Source organism: Meriones unguiculatus, chromosome 20 (assembly GCF_030254825.1).
Source record: "Meriones unguiculatus strain TT.TT164.6M chromosome 20, Bangor_MerUng_6.1, whole genome shotgun sequence".
NCBI classification, from domain to species: domain Eukaryota; kingdom Metazoa; phylum Chordata; class Mammalia; order Rodentia; family Muridae; genus Meriones; species Meriones unguiculatus.
The window spans coordinates 47,221,428-47,242,519 of record NC_083367.1 but is presented as its reverse complement, the minus strand read 5'-3'; the positions used below and the strand labels follow the sequence as shown (position 1 = coordinate 47,242,519).

The window sequence follows — 21,092 nt, the reverse complement described above, 5'->3', positions numbered from 1 at the left end:
CTGCCAATGGATCCTGATGCAGGATTTCAGCCCCAAAGGTTGCAAATGGTGTTTTAATGAGGCAAGAGCACACAGCATAGCCAGGGTTAAGACAGGAATGGACATGACATGAGTTATGAAGAAAACCACAGGAAGAGGGTGCATTCTACACTCAGCATGACCTCCTGCCCAGCTCCATGTGTGAAGAATTCAACTAAGGTTAAATCTTCTATATCCTTACTCTAAGCTAACTTTCAATTGCAGGTGATTAATCCACAAAAGAAAATCCAGTGTTCAACTATAAAACAGTATCCTCATATTTAACACAACTGTAACAAAAATAAAAGCAGGGTTTTGATGAGAAAACTATACTCTACAAAGTCTGTTTATACCATATTATTAAAGTGTTTTAAAGAGGGACGCAGTGTGAATGACTCTAATATCAGCACTTACAAGGCAGAGGCAAGATTTCTCCACATCTGAAGAAGCCTGGCCTACAAAGTAAATACAGGCTAGACAAAACAATATAGTGAGATGGAAAGTCAAAGGAAAGGAGTTTGAGTCAAATAAATGAGACCTTGTTGCAATGTGTAACAGGGAAACCTTCCCATTTACCCTGTGATTTTATGTCCATGGTCACATATGGAAAACTCCCAAGAACTGCCATGACCTCTTCATATTTGTCATCTTCAAGGAAGTGCAGCAGACTATGACGATCAGATTCTTTTAAACTGACCAAATCCTGGATAGTTTTAATTTTGTACTAAATAAGGAAAAAACAAAACAAACAATAATACTCTTAATAAAATGAAAACCATTGGCATACTAACCAAAATAAAATCTAGCAACTTCAGAAAGTTAACATTATGGGTATTACAAAGCAAGACCCTAAAAACTAAGGTTGTTTTGTTATAAATTCATTACAGGATTTTTTTTTATCAGAAAAAAAGTAAATTTATAAAAATAAAAAATGTTCACATAGAATCTTGATTCAAAGATGAACTAAAATAAAAATAAACTAAGTTTATTTTCAGCTTTAAGAATAAAACCTTTCCAAGTACAGGTGACCTCTCCAAGTTTTACTATGCAATAAATCAAGTAAATTTAAATTAGTGAAAATTTAGGTACTAAGTCCTTAATTTTTATTTTCACAGAGATTAAATCATAAGGTAGGTAGAATTTCAACTCGAGGATATTGTTGTTTTAAATTGTTGCTTAACATACTAGCAATATGATTAAAGGACAGAGAACTTGGATATATATTTCTTATACATTTATTTCATTTTAATACACAAAAGCCAAAGCCTATCTTCTCACTTTTTCTACTATATACAAATTAACTTTTCTTTCTTTTTGTTTTCTTAAAATAGGGTGTCACTCTATGGCCCTGGCTAGCCTCATGTTCACTACTTAGCCTAGGCCTCAAATTTACCACAACCCTCCTGCTTCAGCCTCCTGAAGTGCTGAGTATACAAGCTCATACTATCATGCCCCAAAAGTAATGTTTAAAATCTCCTATCAGAGTTCTAGCTTCAGTTTCATTTGCCAAACTTTTTCATTTCTACATATTTTTAAGATATTTGTCTTTACTGAATTTTCTAAGAAAGAAATTATCTTTACCCTTTTGATTTTTGTTTATACTCAACTATAACAACTGTCCAACCTTTAAGTCAAAAACAAAATGAAAAGTTTATGGTGTATTCTTACTTGTTATACGTACATACATACATATGTATCTTTGCAATGTAAAAAAATAACATAGTAATTGGTAAATTTCACTGAACCCAAAACAGTAATCTATAGCAGTAATATACTGTAAAATCACCTAATCAAGAAATACTAACAAAAATCTAAGTCCACAGTAACCAAGTCTAGAAAACTCTGTTAGTCAAGTTACCTTGTGATACAAGTTGTTAAACTCTGACTAGAAATCAGTCAACAAACCTTTTTATGATTAGAAACTCTCCTGAGATTGTCCTCTTCGATATGAGGGAGCTGCAGAAGGGGAGACTTAAACTGCTGGAGGCCTTGGACAGCCATCTGGGAAAGCTTCATACAGTTTTCTAAGGATGCCAAAGTTGGAGCACGAAACTCCCTTTCTTAGAAAGAATAGAAAAAAAAGAAACAAAAAGGCTATACTTTTTACACTTTCATTGTAAGGAATAAAATCACACTAACATTTAACAAGCTAAAATTCAAGATCAGGATATTGATTTTTTTTTTCCCTTAAAAGCTCCTAAAAAGCTAAAAATTGGTCAATGTATATTACCCAGCAACAGCCATTAATTCAGTTTAACAAAACTCTCTATATAGACTCCAGTAACAGTAAAATATCAGGCACTGTCAGTTGTACCGTGACTTAATTTGGAGAACACCTGTAATCCCAGCGCTTGGGTGGCAATCCTAGTACTCAGGAACAGCCCAGGTGGTATAGTAAGATGCTACCACAAACACAGAAGTCCCCAAAAGTCCCCTAAGCCAGAGATGGTGGAGCACAATGGTAACCTTATTGCTTAAGAAACTGAGGCAGAAAGACTCTTGAGTTCAAAACCAGATTTGGCTACAAAGCAAGATCCTGTGTTTTAAAATTTTATGTTTACTGTGTTTTAAAATTTTATGTTTACTTTTTTTTAACTTTATTTATTATGTATACAGTGTTCTGCCTGCGTGTGTGTCTGCATACCAGAAGAGGGCACCAGATCTCATTGTAGATGGTTGTGAGCCACCATGTGGTTGCTAGGAATTGAACTCAGGACCTTTGGAAGAGCAGCCAGTGCTCTTAACCTCTGAGCCATCTCTCCATCCCTTATGTTTACTTTTTAAGGCAGCAAGGTCACCTAGACTGGCCTCAAACCAGAACTCCTGCCTCTGCCTAACAAGCACTCAAATTACAGGCGTGAGCAATAGGAAATAAATAAGTATTTATTATCAGTAATTTATGATAAATAAGTAACATTATCAATATTCCAAATGTAGTACAACACTGCCAAGAGCTAAAATCACCCATAATAACAAAACTGTAAACAGTCTCCTTTTTTTAGCATCTCCTTTTTTATTACTGGCCAAAAAATTTACTTTTCATACAAAAAAAAAAAACCAAAAAAAATCTACAAATTATGCCAATTAAAGAATTTCAAACTCACTGTGAAAATACAAAATAACTAAAATTATTCAAAGAAAAAATTTTAATAATTGAAAAATAAAACAATGAAAAGAATGAGTAAAATCATGAGCAAATCTGAGAAACCTGATCAACCTGGGATACAGAATTACAACTAATACTTATAAATATTTAAACCATGAAGTATATTAAGCAAATGCTTGCAGGAAAAAGGACAACACAATTACATTTCCTCCTCACCTTCACGGCTCCGTGCCATGATTATTAGCTGGCAGATTACATTAACCATTTCTTGAAGCAGAGCAGGACATTTTTTTAGCATGAACTGTTGATCTGAAAAAACAAAACAAAGCAAAAAATATGAAATAAACCTTTCTAATCCTACAGTGAAAACATCTTTCCCATTTGAAGCCCACACAAAATTCTGGCCTTTAAACATTTCGCGTAGCCCAGAATCTTAATGTCTGAAAGAATGTTTCTCCTCAGTATCACTGCAAAATGTAGACAGAAAGCCATCACTAACATAAGATGCAGCCAAGCCAAATTTTTAACATAATGGAGTAATATTTATTATAGTCATTCCTTATTTCCTTTAAAATAGTCCTAATCATAAATTCAATTCTAATCTTGCTATTTTTGAGAATTCTCTGCTTGACTATGAATGAGAATAAAATCAATTAAACACTGAAAGAAGAGGAAGTTAATTAAAGGGGGGAGGGTTGTGACTAAAATGTAAAAGTTCTGGTGGTGCAAGCCTGACAACCCAAGTCCAATTTCCAGAAAGAAACATAAATGAAAACATGGGCTGGCAAGATAGCTCAGTGGTTAAGAGCATTGGTTGCTCTTCCAGAGGACCTAGGTTCAAGTCCTAGCACCAATATGGTGGCTGACAACAGTCTTTAACTATAGTCCCAGGGGATCTAATACCCTGTTCTGGCTTCCTCACGCACTGAACACATGGGATACACAGACACACAAAATACCCACACACATTAAAAGTAAAATAAAAAATACTTTTAAAACATTCTAACAGGCTGAGTATATAGGTAGGTGGTAGAGTATTTGCACAGCACATGTCAGGTCCTGAGTCCAAACACCAGCAACACAGAAAAATAATTTTTAAATTATCCATTTGAGGGGGCTGGAGAGACTTCTCAGCAGTTAAGAGCACTGACTACTCTTCCAGATGACTTGAGTTCAACTCCTAACACCCACACAGTGGCTCACAACCACTAGTAACTGAAGTTCCAAGGGACCCAATGCCTCTGTGGTACCAAGATATACATGCAGACAAAATACCCGTACAGATAAAAATTAACTTTTAAAATGAAATCCATTAAATTTGGTATTCAACCTAAAAAGTAGGCCTTTTATGTGTGAAAAATGACTGGTAAAAATGAAGACTACATATGTTTACAGAACATAACAAAACAACTAATTTATTTCCAAGTAACTCCAATGACAACAATGCCTAAAAAATGTCCCTTCCTTCCACCCTAAGTATTCTTTCTGGCACCAAGCACTAAATTGTCTTATCTTTACAAGTCTTGGATTGCATCATAAGCTGAACAGTGATGGAACAGTAAGATTTCATTCAGAAAGAACGTTTTTACAACAAGTGTCAACTGAAATAATACAGCTGAAAAAGGAGATGATAGTCAAATTAATGGTCTCTTTGGAAACATCTCAGCCCTTGCCTTTTAAGGAGTAGACAGTTTCAAACACATATCAACCCTTAAGTAAAGATCACACCTATATTTCTGTAGCTACTACTAAGAAATGAGGGAATAATGGTGGATTAAGAGGGTCAGATATTTGCTGTAAAATCCACTTTTGTCCCTCTAAAATTTTTTAAGTTTTTATTAAAAAAACCACTATGAGCCAGATACAGCGATGCACACTAATAAGCTCAGTCCAAAGGAGGCTGAAGAAGAAGGGTCTCTGAGTACAGCCTGAGCAACAGAGCAAGTTCAAGGACAGCCTGAGAGATGTAACTGAGGACCCTGCCTCAAAAAGCAAAGCCATTTAGGAAATTCTTTTGCTAACCTGCAACTATTAAATATTTCATACAAAATACTCTCACCCTCAATTAATAAATTTTGACATCTGCCAAAGCATCTGATGTAGATGCTTCAACTCTTTGCAAAGTAATTATATAACATATAGACTTTTAAAAGAGAAATATACACAACGATTTGACTGAACAAAAAAGGAACAGTATCTAAATGCTTCATTACCAGGACTACTTACATCTGTTGCTTTGGTCCCATTAAAACCCATCATATATTAAGAGTAACAAATACCTTCTTCGAGGGTCTCAGGAATTTTCATTCTAGCAAGATGAGACAGTAAAAGAACTCTGGCCTTCAGGCTATATGGACAGGTAAGTGGAGGCTCATTCTTCTTTAAATTTATGCTGCCAATTTCCCTGATTAGCTAAGACAAATAAGATAATTATTCAGAAGCATACCATGAATCATTCACCCTCATATACTTTTTGAATCAAGGAATTTGAATCATTAGGAATCAGCCTAACCTGTGGTATTAAAATATTATCTGTTGGCCTGCTTGTGGCATCTTTATTATATTGAGGATCAAATTCTGAAGCTCCAGCTAAAACCATGATGAGACCTATGGAAATAAAACAAATAGAATGGTAAACAGATATCTGTTTATTGATTTTTCTTCCTGAGATACTTCCTATCCTAAAGTAAGACACCTTTCTAATCATGCACAATGCTGAAAAGTCATCTGACCTCCAGTACTGACAGGTGTATTTCCTACTAAAATAAACAAACAAACAAAATACCCTTTACTTTAAAAAAAAAAATGCACACAATTGTTACCCAACCCAAGTGAGTGTAGGCATTCATCAAACTAAGGGCACAAAAACAACTAGAAAAATTCAGATCACTTATAATAGCATGTTTCTACACTGAACATGTGTTCCACAGAAGCCTGCTAGAGAGCATTAGTACTCTAATTAGTGATGTTAGTGACCTTCAGCTAAGGCTGGAAATCATGAATTACCAAGAGTGAGAGGTTTTCTTTATTCCATGACTTCTTAGACCCATGCAGAGTTTTGTGGAAACACGCATAATTCCCTGGCACAAGTATTGTCCTAAAAGCTCTAAAGGGGCTGGCACAATGATCATTAATCTCACCTTAACCAAATCTTAGAGAAAACACACAAACAAACAAAAGGTAACAAATATAACAAACAAAAGGTGAGGCTGCACAGGTGCTGAGGAGTACAGACTACAGCTCTGTCACTTCCTGGCTAAATGACCTAGGCAACAGTATTCACATTTCTCATTGCACTTTAGTTTCTACAGTTGTGCCCAACACACAGCTATCTAAATAAATAAATAATCCCCCCCCCCGCCAGGACTCACAAAGATCTGCCTGTCCCAGCTTTCCAAGTTCTAAGATTAAAAGCGTATACCACCACACTGGGCAGGAAGGAAGGAAGGGAGTGAGGGAGTGAGGGAGGGAGGGAGGGAGGAAGGGAGGGAGGGAGGGAGGGAGGGAGGGAGGAAGGGAGGAAGGGAGGAAGGGAGGAAGGGAGGAAGGGAGGAAGGGAGGAAGGGAACACTGTTCCAAAGACAGATGAAGGATATGTAAATAAATCCAAAGCTGAAAAGTGCTTTGTAACAGAATTACATGAGACTAAGTAACACTCTCACAAATCAGTATCCCTTGGTCAAAACAAAACACATAAAATGTTTTTTTTTGTAAAGAAGTGCCTGTACTAGTATTTCAATTCAACCTAAGAATAATATGTATGCACGACAAAAAAATTCATTCTATTCCACAGCCTATATTTACTATACACAGTGAAGGGTTTCACACTTTTTTTTTCCAATTATATCGTGTATTTTCACCATATTGGTCCCTCCCTTTTCTGTACTCTTCCTTTTCCCAGATAGTATTGCTTCAACTTTTGTGACATATATGTATGTGTGTTCCAAAATACTAAAACTGATAGCAATCTCTTACAATATTTGCTTTGAGTCTCATTTATTTCACATAATATAGTTATCTGCTATTTCATCAACTTTCTTGCAACTGCACTAAGTTCATTCTTCCTATGGCTAAACAAAATAATAATAATAATAATAATAATTATATATACATCTTTCATATCCATTTATTGTTGACAGATACCTAGGCTTATTCTGTAACTTTGCTATTGTAAGAAATGCACAATAAGCAGGTATGTGCATGCTTAGATCTTAGAATCTGGTTTAGATTCCTTTTGGTATCTTCCCAGAAGTGGTATAGCTTACCATATGACAATTCTAGTTAAAGATTTTTGAGGACTCTTCATGCTGATTTCTATAGTGGCTGCTCTAACTTACATTCTCACCAGCAATTGCATCCTTGCCAGCTTTGGTTGATTATTTTCTAAATAAGACCAACTCTAATGTTAGATAGAATTCTTCTTGTTTTTGAGACACTGAATCCCTGGATGGCTTTTACCCTCCATGTAGACACAGGCTGCCATTAAACTTGTGGCAATCCTCTTACCTCTGCCTCTTCAAGTTCTGGGTTTAGGATTTTTAATTCTTTATACGTTCTAGATATTCACCTCTCTCAGTTATATAGCTACCAAACATTTTCTCCATCTTGTGGGCCATCTCTTTACTCATGTAAGTATTGCCTTTGCTATGCAGAACCTGTTAATTTTATATAATATCATTAGTGACATAAACTAATCATGTGAGAAAAAGGAACCTTAACTGAGGAAATGCCTAGGTCAGACTGGACTGTGGGCATCTCTGTGGGGGTTCATTTCCTTTACTGCTGATGGAGGAGGTACCACTGGGCAGGTGGGCCTGAGCTGTATAAAAAAGTCACTGAATGTGGGGCTGAGAGAGAACCAGTCAACAATCGTCCTTCTGGTTTTAGATTCAATCTGACGGAATCTACTGCAAAGTTAAGAAATGTACAGCAACATATAAATGACGCAGAAAGCAATGCGACAAACAGCAGTTATTTTACTTACGTTTCATATCCATATTTCGAGTTTTATAAACAAAGTATGTATAAATCTGTGTTGTACGTATTAGAATCTGGTCTCCACTATATCGTATTGACCGATACCACCAAGAGCCCTAAACACAAATAAAATCAAACAAGATATAAAGCATGAAAAATGATAAATGTTAAGTTTCATGCAGCACAATGTTTTTGTGTGTGTGTGCATGCAAATTTTCCAAAAATTTACCAAGAACATGAAGTGTTTGAGCTTGTTCCAAATTTCAAATAATTTAGTTAACAAATACTTACATTGGCAGAAGCTTAACACAAACATAAATCATCAGGCATGATTAAAATACTTCAGGTTTTAGGCAGAAATTGTTTAAAAGATAAAACAAGAAAAAAAACAGCCATTGCTATAAGCAAAAAAAGTGGTTTCTAACAAAGAATTTTCTAATAAACATTTGAAAAGTATAGGAGCCATTTTAAAGCTGACGTGGTATTTTCATTCATGTTCTCATGAAACTGGATCTTAGACAACAAACCTATGAAGAGGTCAAGACAGATGTGCAACAGGACTCATGGACCCACACAAACTCCAGGATCAAAAAGAACACCAGGCACAAAAGAAACAAATGAAATAAAACTCTTGGGAAGTACTACACAGACACTGTTTAAAATGCAGCTGCTAGGAACTAGGGATATATTCCTTAGTTGTTAAGACCATGTACTGCTCTTGTAGAGAACCCATGTTCTGTTCCCAGCACCCGAGCAACTAGCTCACAACCACTCCAGCTCCAGGAATCTAACATCCTCTTCTGAACTCTTCAGATACCTACTCGAATGTACATTAACCTACACACAAACACACATACATAAAAACGAAATACAAAAATAGGCTTGGCGTGGTGGTGCCTTTAATCCCAGAAATCAGGAAGCAAAGGTAGACAGATCTCTGAGTTTAAGGCCAACGTGGACTACCTATCAAGTTCCAGACCAGCCAAAGTTAAGACAGACCCCAACTCAAACAACAATAATACCTTTAAAAACATGAAGTTGAATGGACTAAATTCTAATAATCTTACGGAGCAACTCCCAAAAAATTAATAAACAGAACTTACCACAACAACAGGAAGGATAACCATAAATGCCAATCCATACACGAGTAAAACCTAGAATTCAAGAGAAAACAGTTATGCCTTGATCAGGTCAGTTACAACAATGTTCAAATTTACAAGAACCCACTATTAAAAATACTTTATTATGGGGCTGGAGAGATGGCTCAGAGGTTAAGAGCACTGTCTATTCTTCCAGAGGTCCTGAGTTCAATTCCCAACAAACATGGTGGCTCACAACCATCTATAATGAGATCTGGTGCCCTCTTCTGGTCTGTAGACACACATGCAAATAGAGTGCTCATGTATAAATAAATAAATCTTAAAAAAAAATAAAAAAAATAAAAAAGTACTTTATTATTTGATCCTATACAATGAAAGTGCCATTATTTTTTTTTTTAATTTTGTGGACAGTATAGCTGAAGTGCAAATAGATTGTATAGCTTGTCATAGGTCATACAGGTAACACTTATATCCAAACACTAGAGTTTTTGTCTGCTATAACAATCACCTTTTAATTTTCTATTTACTGATGTCATATAGATAACTGCAAAATTTTCATAAATTATGCTTTCCTTCCAGTCAAGTATTTTCTATATTCACACCCTACAAGTAGTACTGTGAAACAAATTAAAGCCCTTACAAACTCTTGTGCCTAACTACAAATGTGCCATTTCATTTTATTCAATAGTATCTACTGAATTTTCACTTATAACTTCATCAGAAATCTGTCAGCTATCTTTCTCTTTTCTATTATTCCCATAGTAACCCTAAGCATGACAGATGCACTTACAAGCAGACAGTATAGAGCTCTGAAGATTACCAACTTTAATGTCACAAAATACTTATTTTTCAAAAGCAATTACAGCTAAACTGTGTATAGTGTGCTTTTAAGGTTTCAAAAAGCTCTACAGACCAGCAAAATGGTTTGTAAGTAAAGCCATGTGCCACAAAGCCTAACACCTGAGTTCCAACCCACATGGTAAGAGATAACCAATTCCTGCAAGTTATCCTCTGACCTCTACACATACACTGTGGCATAGGTACAACCACAACCACACACACACACACACACACACACACACACAGAGAGAGAGAGAGAGAGAGAGAGAGAGAGAGAGAGAGAGAGAATACATTTTAAAGTAATAAAGAAAAATTAAAACAAAACAGCTCCTATTTTCATGAAATCTCAAGCAGCAAATCATCATTTTGGAGAGGGCAGGGGTGGTGGGGTCTTTTTTGTTGTTGTTTGGTTTGTTTTTTCAAGACAGGGTTTTTCTGTGTAACCTTGGCTGTCCTGGACTCACTGTTTAGACCAGGCTAGCCTCAAACTCACAGAGATCCACCTGCTTCTGCCTCCGTGAGTGCTAGGATTAAAGGCGTGCACCACCACGCCCAGCTGCGGATCATTAATTTTTAAACAATATATTAAGACATTTCCTGATATTTTGGGGTTTCAGGAACTATCACTGATGGATCTACCTGATGCCCCACTGCCTCCTAGTATGGAATAGACATGACTTAATTTAGCATACAGTACCTTAGTTTGAGTAACGGTGAAAAAAGTAAGTTACATTATGAATTCACCTTAGATAAATGTGGCCACCATAAAATCTAATAGTTCTCAAACTAAAAGTAAGACATTACCCCAAAATACCTTCAAAATAAATTGGTAAAACTGGCAAGTTTCAAACTTAAATTTAGAATACATTGTCCTAAACCAACAGTGTAATAATGGGAACCAATTCTTTCCTCTTGCTATGTAAAAATTAGCTTCCAAAACTCAGTAAAAAACTAAACAGCAAGTCAGATTTTCTTTGTGAGGGCCTTCATTATATTACACCCTATATATAGTATATAACAAAAAGCATATCAACCACATTAGGATAGGCCTGATTAAATGCACTTACCAAAATTGAATTTTTCTGATCAACTATCCAAGCTGGCAAGGCAATTCCAAAGCTTGTAGCTAAAATAAAACAAAATAAAAAATTACTATTTCAAAAGACTCTTCCAATTTTATTTACTTATATCTCAAACTTATGCTCCTTTCCCTTTTCTCACAAACCTTTAAGATTACATTGTGTATATATATATATATATATATATATATATATATATATATATATTATACAAACTTAATAGAATGTACCCAGGCATGTACAACTTTTGAGACAGAGGTGTGAGGATCACTGCAAGTTCAAAGTAGCATAGACTACAGAGTAAGATAGTGTCTCAAAATAAATAAATGTATGTATGTATGTATTATGTTACAGAATAGTGTGTATATGAAACCTCATAGTTTTTAATCGTGAAACTTTTCACACTTAAGTTTCCTTCTCCAAAAAACAAATTCTTTCATGCTTTGAATTCATATACACTATGAAAATGCAAGAAATTAGTACAGAAAAAACTTCTTGCATGTCTCATGGTAGGCATATGTGTACACATATTTGTATGTGGAGGAATATATTTTTTAAAAATACATATGCAAGTGTCATGCATACAGAATCCAAAGGTCAACATCTGGTGTCTTCCTCAATAGCTATTATAGACAGACAGACAGACAGGCATAGATATAGCAGCAGTATAGAGGCAAGGACTATTCCTAAACCTAGAACTAAATAATCTGGCTACTCTAACTAGCCAACTTGCCCAGAAAATTGCTTGTTTGTGCCTGGATACTAAAATTACAAGTAGGTCACAACAATTTTATGTGGGTGCCAGGGGTCTGAACTCCAGCCTTCTTTTCTCACTGAGCTAGCTACCCAGCACAATACTAAAAACCAAACAAACAAAAATAATTTTTAAAAATTATTCTTAAATTACATATATGTGTTTCTATTTGTGAATAGGTACATACACATGAGTACAAGTACCCAGAGAGCAAGAACATTAGAGCTGGAATTATAGGAAGCTTTGGTCTACTCAATAGGGTGCTATAAACTTCAAAAAAGAAAAATGAAGTAAAAACTAAAGGTAGGGGCTGGAAAGACTGCAGTGGTTAAGAGCACTTGCTGTCTTTTTAGTTGGAGCCATCCCTACAGCCAGGCTAGCTCACTGGTTAAGTGCATTTGTTGCTTTTGTAGGGAACTTGAATTTAGTTCCTAGGATCCAACATCCTCTTCTAACCTTACACACATAAGCAAAACACACAAATAAAATAAATTTGATAAAAAGGAAGTGCATGTTGCTCTTTTAGGACTCAGATTCAGTTCCAGCCCCCCAAAATGGTACCCAACAACCTGAAACTCCAGTTCCAGATCTGCTGCCCCCACCCTTTCTCTATCTCTGTGGGCACCAGCCAAGCATGTGGTACAAAACATAAATACAAGCAGAACACTTACACATATAAAAAAGAAAAATTTAACTCTTTTAAAAAGAGAAAAGTTCAATTTATTCATGTAACTCATGGCTGTAATTTTCATACCCATAAACTGAGAAAAATCAATATTCCTCTTATGAAAACAGCTAATACTCAATACTACCAATATTTTTATAGTCACCACACCTTGAGGCCCATCTGGATTTCCAAATTCTTCCCAATTTTTCCGAGACTCTTCATCTGTTAAACTACCATGAAGAAAACAAGGTATCAAAATTAGAAAACCATACCTAAAAAATAAGTACTCACATGCAACAACTTCATTAACTAATCAATTTTTTGTTTTTTTAACATTTATTTTATTTAATTTTGTGTGTGTCTATGTGTACAAGAGTAAAAGCACCCAAAAAGACTTTGAAAGCCCCTGAAGTTACAGGAGACTGTGAGCTGCCCAAACACGGTGTTGGGCACTAAACTCCTTGGTGCTTCGGAAGAGTGCAAAGCATTCTTCACTTCTTCAGTGTCCCACACCCTCTCCCTATGCAGCAAGGCTGGCAAGGTGGCTCACTCTGTAAAGTGCTTGCTATGCAAATATGAAGACTGGAGTTTAGAGTCCTCAGTAACCACACAAATCTGACAAACGGATGGCAGTCCACTTATTTAACTCAGCACTCAGGTGACAAAGACAGTACATAACTGGAGCAAGCTGGCTAGCTGCTGTTTGGATTCAAGTCAGAGAGGCTTTCTCAATAAATAAGGTGGAGAATGATCTAGGAAAACACCCAACATCAACCTACCTCTACATGCATATACACCTACATGTGTGAACACATACCACAAAGGGATTAGTAACCCAAAGAATCAAAAACAGTCACTCTGAAATCAGAGAAGGGGTGTGTGTGTATGTAGAAATGCTCTGTTATCAGAAAATGCTAATTCCTAGATCTTAGTATAAATCCCCAATTAGCTCAGGTTTAGTCAGTTGAAATTCAAAAGCTACTTACTTACTACATTTTCTAAAAATGTAAGAAAGATTTTAAGTGGCTTTTATTTTCTAAAAGTTCTCCAATGAGCACACTAATAATTTAATAATATTAAACACTTTTAAAATATAGTAGTTCCTTCCAAAACAGTGGCCCTATGCTCTCAAGATGTAAACATCACCTGTAAAACTTCAATGATGTGTAGAAAAGCTCTTCTAAGCCAAGTGACAGGAGAACTAAAAAAATACAAGAGCTTCTCAGGTCCGGCAATGTAAAAGTGACAGAATAATTTTCAATACCTAACTAAAATGTAAGTCCTGATCTGACCAAGAGCTCAAAGCAGAGAATTAAAATGGCCTTATTTCAAATCCTATTATAGATCATAAAAAGCACTAGACAAAAATCTCAATTTCTTCACACAGGGTAAGATACGTCCCGTTGGTCCTCCATACCATCCAGTCTTTCCCATTACAGCTCTATGAGGTTTGAGCAAAGGGAAGAAAACAGGATAAAAGGTAATTGAGAGGAAGAAGGTAGGTTTTCCCACCTACCTGCAGAGAAAGGATTTATAGTAAACTTTATACCAACCCTGCACCCTAACACATGGAATTTTTCTTGCTCCTTCCCCCTAACCCCAGACTAATAAGACAGGGGGAAAAAAAAAGAATTATAATTAACCAATCAAGCTTTTTTTTTTTTACAGTGTTCAACATCTCTAGGCAGACATGATATTGCGCGCCTTTATCCCAGAGGCAGAGGCAGAGGCAGAGGCAGGTAGTCTAGAAGTTCCATGCTTTAGGGCTTCCTAGTTAAGAGTCTATCTCCAAAAATTAAAAAAAAATAAAAATAAAAATAAAATCTTTTTTAAATTTTGTTTTTTTTCTTTTTTCTTATTATTATCATTTATTACAATTTATTCAACTTGTATCCCAGCTGTGGTCTGAGGTTCCACCTTATCTTTGCAGAATGTACTATCAGAAAAATAATGACAACAAAGGCTGGTGAGGACATAAGCAGAGAGGAGCCCCATCCACCACTGATATTAACATGTAAACTAATGCAGCCACAACAGAAATCAGGGTGGATTTCTAAAATCTAAAACTAGAACTACCCAAAGACCCAGTTACAGCACCTCTAGGCAGCCTCTACATTCTATTACTACACGGATACTTTCATATTCATGTTTTATCAGTTATTGTTTTTTTTCTTCATAGTAACAAGGAAATAGAATCAGCTTAGCCTGCTATCAAAAGAATGGATAATGAAAATGTGGAACTTTATTATTATTCTCTTATTAACCTAGATGTAGACACACGTAAGATATACTGTTATTGTTAAGAAACCTCATGGGGGCTGGAGAGATGGCTCAGTGGTTAAGGGAAGGGAAGGGAAAGGGAAAAGGGGAAAGGGGAAAAGGAAAAGGGAAAAAGGAAAAAAAGGAAAAGGGAAAGGAAAAGGAAAGGAAAAAGAAAAAGGAAAGAAAAAGGAAAGGAAAAAGAGGAAAGGAAAAAGGAAAGGAAAGGAATCTTGTGGGCTAAGGGTACAGCTCAACAGAGTACCTGCCAAGTGTACATAAAGCTTAGGGTTTGATTTCCCACAACTCATGGGGGAACCAAGCTATATTATTCTCATACACATGCAGAGACATTTGTGCATTTATAAGCTTTCTTCCTTTTTCCAAACATAGGTTCACACTATGTAACCGGAACTCAACATGTAGATCTGTATGTCCTCACACTCAAAGATCCTCCTGCCTCTGCCTTCTAAGAACTGGTATTAAAGATGTACACCATCCTGTTTATAACACTGTAGTAACTCCTCTGAGAGGCATTAGTCACCAGCTGATGGAGAGAGATACAGAGACCCATAACCACACAATAGACACAGCTCAGGCAGTCACATAGAAGAGTTGGGGGAACAATGGAGGGGTCAAAGACTCCACAAGAAGACATATAGAGTCAACTAACCTGGGCCCATGAGGCCTCACAGAGACTCAACAAGCAAAGAGCATGCATGAACTGGTACTGGCCCCTGTACAGATGTAGCAGATGCATAGCTTGATTTTCATGTGGATCTCCCAACAACTGGAACAGGGGCCCTCTCCAACTCTGATGTCTCTCTCTGGATCCCGTTCCCCTAACTGGGCTGCCATGTCTGGCATCCATGGAGAGGATGCACCTAGTTCTGCAGTGACAATGTGCCAGGACAGGCTAGTACCCACTGGGGACCTCCACCTTCTCTGAGGAAAAGGTGGGAAGAGATGGGGGGAGAAGGGATGGGTGCATGGGACACTGGGGGAAAGAGTAGGGGCTGCAATCAGGACATAAAGTGAATAAATTAGAAAAAAAGATGTACACTATCATGTTTGATTCAGAACCTTGTCAGTTTTTTAATGGAATTTGTGTTTAAGTGTGTGCATATGTGTGCTGTGTGTGTCCACAGAAACTAACAGCATTAGATCCCCAGGAGCTGGAGTTATATGCAGTTGTGATTTTCCTGGTGCAAGTGCTGAGAACTGAACTTGAGTCCTTTGGTAGATCAGCAAGTGCTCTTACTTTCTAAGCCATCTCTCCAGATATGCACTGTTCCCCTTTTAAAAAATTAATGATAGGATCCCACTTTGTAGACCAGGCTGGCCATGTTGATCCTCCTGCTTCACTCTCCTGAGTGGTGGAAGTACAGGTATAAGCTGTCATAACCTGGTTTGAATAACATTTCCATGTACATTTTTTAAAGATTTATCTACCTATCTACCTACCTACCAATCTATCTACCTATTTATTTACATGAGAGCTCTATCTGCATGTACATCTACATGCCAGAAGAGACCATGAGATCCCAGTATAAATGGTTGTAAAACACTATGCAGTTGCCAGGAATTGAACTCAGAACCTCTAGAAGAGCAGACAGTGCTCTTAACCACTGAGCCATTTCTCCAGCCCCCATATACACTTTCTAGAAAATATTATCTAAAATTAAAACTGTTTCCTGGGTGCTAATATTCTAAAAGAAAAATTTCCTGGATACCTTAGTATTCATATATACTGAGGACAATATATGAGAAAGACTTAGTGTTGTATAGTCTGTGAACTAGTTTTTTTGTTTTTGTTTTTTTACAGAGTAAATAATAGATATAACAGCAGACTGTGAAAGTGATATGAATGCCAAAAATTTGGAAACTATTATATAAAAAGTTCAAAAGACATTTATTATATAACTTAATAATTAAAGAGATGATTGTGTTTTGGAAATCAGTCATTGAATTACTGTTATTAGTTTTGTTTTTCCTTTGAGGCAGAAAATTACTATGTAACCCTGGCTAGAATTGATTATGGGAACGACCCATGCTTGGTCACAGTGTCTCTTCATACCAAAAACAGTCACTAAGATATACTAACTTAAATTTGGTAAAATCACATCTCTTAGTGCCAACTCTGAATTATGTAAGGGTTAATTAACTACTACTTTAGGGCTGCTGAGTAGGTCCATAAATATCATGTTTAAATACACCTGGTTAAAATTTAATAAACGTGTATGTCACTCATTTTACTCAGTTCTTTAAACAGGGTAACAGGCCCTATGATACTTACGCTGCATAAGCTTTTGCTATCCTCATGAACATAACTTCATCACCACCTTTATCTGGATGATATTTAAGTGACAACAAGCGATACTGTTTCTTAATTTCTGCTACTGTTGCTCCCTTAAAAAAAAAAAAAGCTTTGTTAATACATAAGAGCACAATACAATTAGAAATAATCCTATTTTATCTTAAATCATGAAATACTCAAAATTTTGACAAAAGAAACTAACATTTTTCCTATACATTTTGTCCCCCAAATTTCATCTCATACGTACACTTCTTTTGTTCAATATATTTCTTTTTATCAAGGATTTAACTATACGGCATGCAATCTACTAGTTACTGATGATAATAGTGGTAAAAGTGTACAACTCCACATTTAAATAAGAAAATACTGGCTTTACATATCCAAAATTAATCAAGAGTAAACTAACTGCAGTTCAAAACCAAACCAATGATTAACCTCCTTTATAATCTCAGCAACATCTCATTTCATCTGCTTGTATTTCAATATTAAGTAAATGTTTTTTTAAAATAAGAACCAGCCTTGCTTCTCAATCTCACTTTCTACCAACAATTTTTGGATCATTTTTATTTCCCCACATCTTTTTATTTTATACTCTTGATAACCAGGATAATTACAGCAAGAAAAATAACAGATATTGTGCAGGAGAGATAGCTCAGTGGTTAAAAGCTCACATTGCTCTTTAAAAGGATGTCCAAGTCTAGTTCCCAGCACCAACGGTGAACAGCTTTAAGAGCTCTAATGCCCTCTGCTGGCTTCTGTATTGTCACATATAAACCCTCCCCAACACACACACACATACAAATAATTAAAGATAAAATCTAAAAAAAAAAAAAAATTGTTTGGAAGAAAAAGAAATTAAATAAAAATCAGACTATAAGCAAACTTTTTTTTTTTACAAAACAGAAAACTAAAAAGGAACATGCTCCTTAATTTGTATTGCATCAATTTCAAAATCAAACCATCCATTAAAGAAATAAAAAATTGAAAACCTCCAACTATTATATTCAATTTGGTTACTAAGCTCTTACAAGACAAACTTCTACAGAGCTCATTCTCTCTCTTCATTACCTTCTAACATTCTGTAGAGGCTTATCAACTAAAATCTCACTAAAACACACACACGCACACACACTCAAGAATTACCTAATTTCAATGATAATAAGAACAATTTCTTACAAGAACTCCCAACTCAGACTAAAGATACTGTATGTGTCAACACAAACACTGTTTTGGTTTGTTTTTGTTTTCTTTGTGTGTTGGGGGAGGGAGATGTTGTAGCAGAGACAGGGTTTCTCTGTGTAGTCTTGGCTGTCCTGAAGCTCAGTCTGTAGACCAGGCTGGCCTCAAACTCACCAGGATCCACCTGCCTCTGCCTCCCAAGTGCTGGGATTAAAGGCATGCACCATCACTTTTAAACTACGTAGCTTCTCATCAAATAACCTTAACATGTCACCAGTTATAAACTAATACTTACTGGTAGCAATCAACAACAGAACAAATATACCCAAATTATAATGAATTAGGTCTTACTTTAATTTAAAAAATAGTTAACTGACAGGGCTGAGGAGATGGCCTGGCACACAAAACCTTGCACTGCTTTTTCTGAGGTCCTGAGTTCAGTTTCTAGCACTTGTATCAGGCAGCTAATAACCACCTGTAAATTCCAAGGGATCTGACACCCTCTTCTGTATTATGGATACCCGAGTACACACAACAGACACATAAATAAAAAATAGAAAAGAAAAAAAAAACGTTAACAGACCAAAGCCTGATTTCTTTTGGAAATGTCTAATTTGTTTTTTAGAGTATAGACCTTTAGTATTTAAGGGACTGTTAAATTAATGTTTATTACATAAGAATACTACTTACAGGATCCAAATTTAACACTTCATAAGGATTGTACTCCTGATATTCTCGGTCTGTTTTGGAAACTTTGTATGCAAGGAATAAGAACAGTGCCCATCCTGCAAGCAGAACTATTTTCCTGTTTAGGGAAAAACAAATGCATAAATAAGTTCATCCGTATGGCTTTCTGTGGGATTAAGGAATAAAACACTCTAAAGAAGTTCCAAAACACTATGCTACGCTACTGACTCAAAGTTGTAAAGCCCTGATAGAGCAAGGAGTGTAAAAAGTGTCTTTTTCACTTTTGAATCTAGTATATTGTCTTCCATGTAATAAATGTTTTCAGTTACTAACTGCAGAATTAAATACAGAAGTTAATACTAGACTCATTGGATAAAAACACATAAATGATAAGAAGTCAAAAAAACACTTAAAGTAAAAAAAGATTACTCTTGACCTAGAAATTACATGTTTAGTAAGATGAATTTTTAAAAATCGGTCAGGTGTATACAGATAAATAAGAAGCCTTCTTTCAATTATAAAGTTTGAAAATATTCTAATTTGCATCAGCAATAACTAATTTAGAGGGACAAGTCAAATCATGGAGCAGCCACAAAAAGAACATTTTATAGCTAGCACATAAAAAAATGTGCATAATAAGGATATAAAAGAACCCTAAAAAAGAACTAATTTATTCTCTTTTGAATGATATATATAAGCATCTTAAATATAAAAATTACTTAAACATGTGAATATAATTTTACATATAAGGTTATTTATTTATCTTATATTATTTTAATATAAATTTATATATAACATAAATATATTAATGCAAGCATCTTAAAATGTCCATCAAAGAACGACTAGACAAAAAATTAATTTTAATCATTCAAACAGAGTGATATACTTTCTAGTCACTGAAAGTGAAATTTGGCTTGAAAGATTTTTTAACATTAAATTTGAAAGAGAAAACAGCTTCCAGGCTTTGTAAAACAGAATCCAATTTCTATAAACAGAAACATGATTACAATAAGAGCATGAAGTAATCAATATCTTTAGGTGATGATATGAACTATTATTTAGGCCCTTTGAATGATAATTTGTTACAATGAATAGGATTTATTTAAAAAATATATAAAATAAATCAAAATTGCAGTGAATGGTGTTAAGAACAAAGAAAAGCCCCTTGTGTTTACGCTCTTTATTTCTATCCCTGCACGGGGATCACATCCTGGGCTCTGCCCATCCATGCTAGACAAGAACTCTTAGTTACACCCTCACCCTCAGCCTGTGCTTCTGCACTTATCATGTGGAAATGAGCCTTTCCATCTGAAGTCATCTAGAATGGCTCCTAATTTTTCTGCTTACCTGACTTTCAACAATATTTTTATACTTAAATATTCTATATTTAAGTATATTTTTAAATATTTAAGAATATTTTTATACTTAAATATCCTATAAGCTTTCCTCACAATCATATATTTGCTCTCTTGGATCTTTGCCAATTTTTCAATCTTCTGTATGTGTGTCCACCTACACCTACAAAAACTTTATGTTCATCCTTCAATCCAACTAAAATGATCCATCCTTCAAAAGCAATCCTTCACACTAAGATGAAGAGAACATAGTCAAAACTACAAAGCAGCACAAACAATAACTTTTCTTCTTTGACTTGCTGCAAATTCCTTGGTCAGCTGACAGCTGGAACTGAGATAGAAGTTTCTTTCCATTTGGCCAAAACACTATTCTAAACCAAACATACACTCACACTCACACTCACACACACACACACACACACACACACACACAGAGAGAGAGAGAGAGAGAAAGAGAGAGAGAGAGAGAGAAAGAGAGAGAGAGAAAGAGAGAACAACTTTAAGAAGGCTCTCATTAATCCCAGGCTGCCCATAAATTCGCTATGTAGAGGAAGATGACTTTGAACTTCTGATCCCCCTACTTCAACAATCCACACAAATACTAACTATGCAAGCAAAAGCACCATACCTGGATTCCTAGTTTACAATGTGTTAGAGAGCAAACCAAAGGTTTCCTGCATGGTTGGCTAGCAGTTTACGAAAGAAGCTGCATCCCCAGGCATATTTTAAAACTTTTTAAAATATAAAACTTTAA

At 35.6% G+C, this 21,092-nt stretch overlaps 1 protein-coding gene across 2 annotated transcripts in view; it reads right to left on the bottom strand.

The window, feature by feature from the left end:
- The window catches only part of Sec63 (SEC63 homolog, protein translocation regulator), a 67,257-nt gene that overhangs the window by 21,548 nt on the left and 24,617 nt on the right, over positions 1-21,092 (bottom strand). For both annotated transcript variants that reach the window (XM_021644371.2, XM_021644370.2), the window contains exons 3-13: positions 18,987-19,101; positions 17,097-17,209; positions 12,710-12,771; positions 11,109-11,167; positions 9,205-9,255; positions 8,109-8,217; positions 5,637-5,731; positions 5,404-5,536; positions 3,341-3,433; positions 1,924-2,078; positions 595-742 (exon numbers count right to left, since the gene is read on the bottom strand). In XM_021644371.2, the coding sequence (XP_021500046.1) occupies positions 595-742; positions 1,924-2,078; positions 3,341-3,433; positions 5,404-5,536; positions 5,637-5,731; positions 8,109-8,217; positions 9,205-9,255; positions 11,109-11,167; positions 12,710-12,771; positions 17,097-17,209; positions 18,987-19,101 (1,133 nt within the window). The remainder of the gene's footprint in view (positions 1-594; positions 743-1,923; positions 2,079-3,340; positions 3,434-5,403; positions 5,537-5,636; positions 5,732-8,108; positions 8,218-9,204; positions 9,256-11,108; positions 11,168-12,709; positions 12,772-17,096; positions 17,210-18,986; positions 19,102-21,092) is intronic.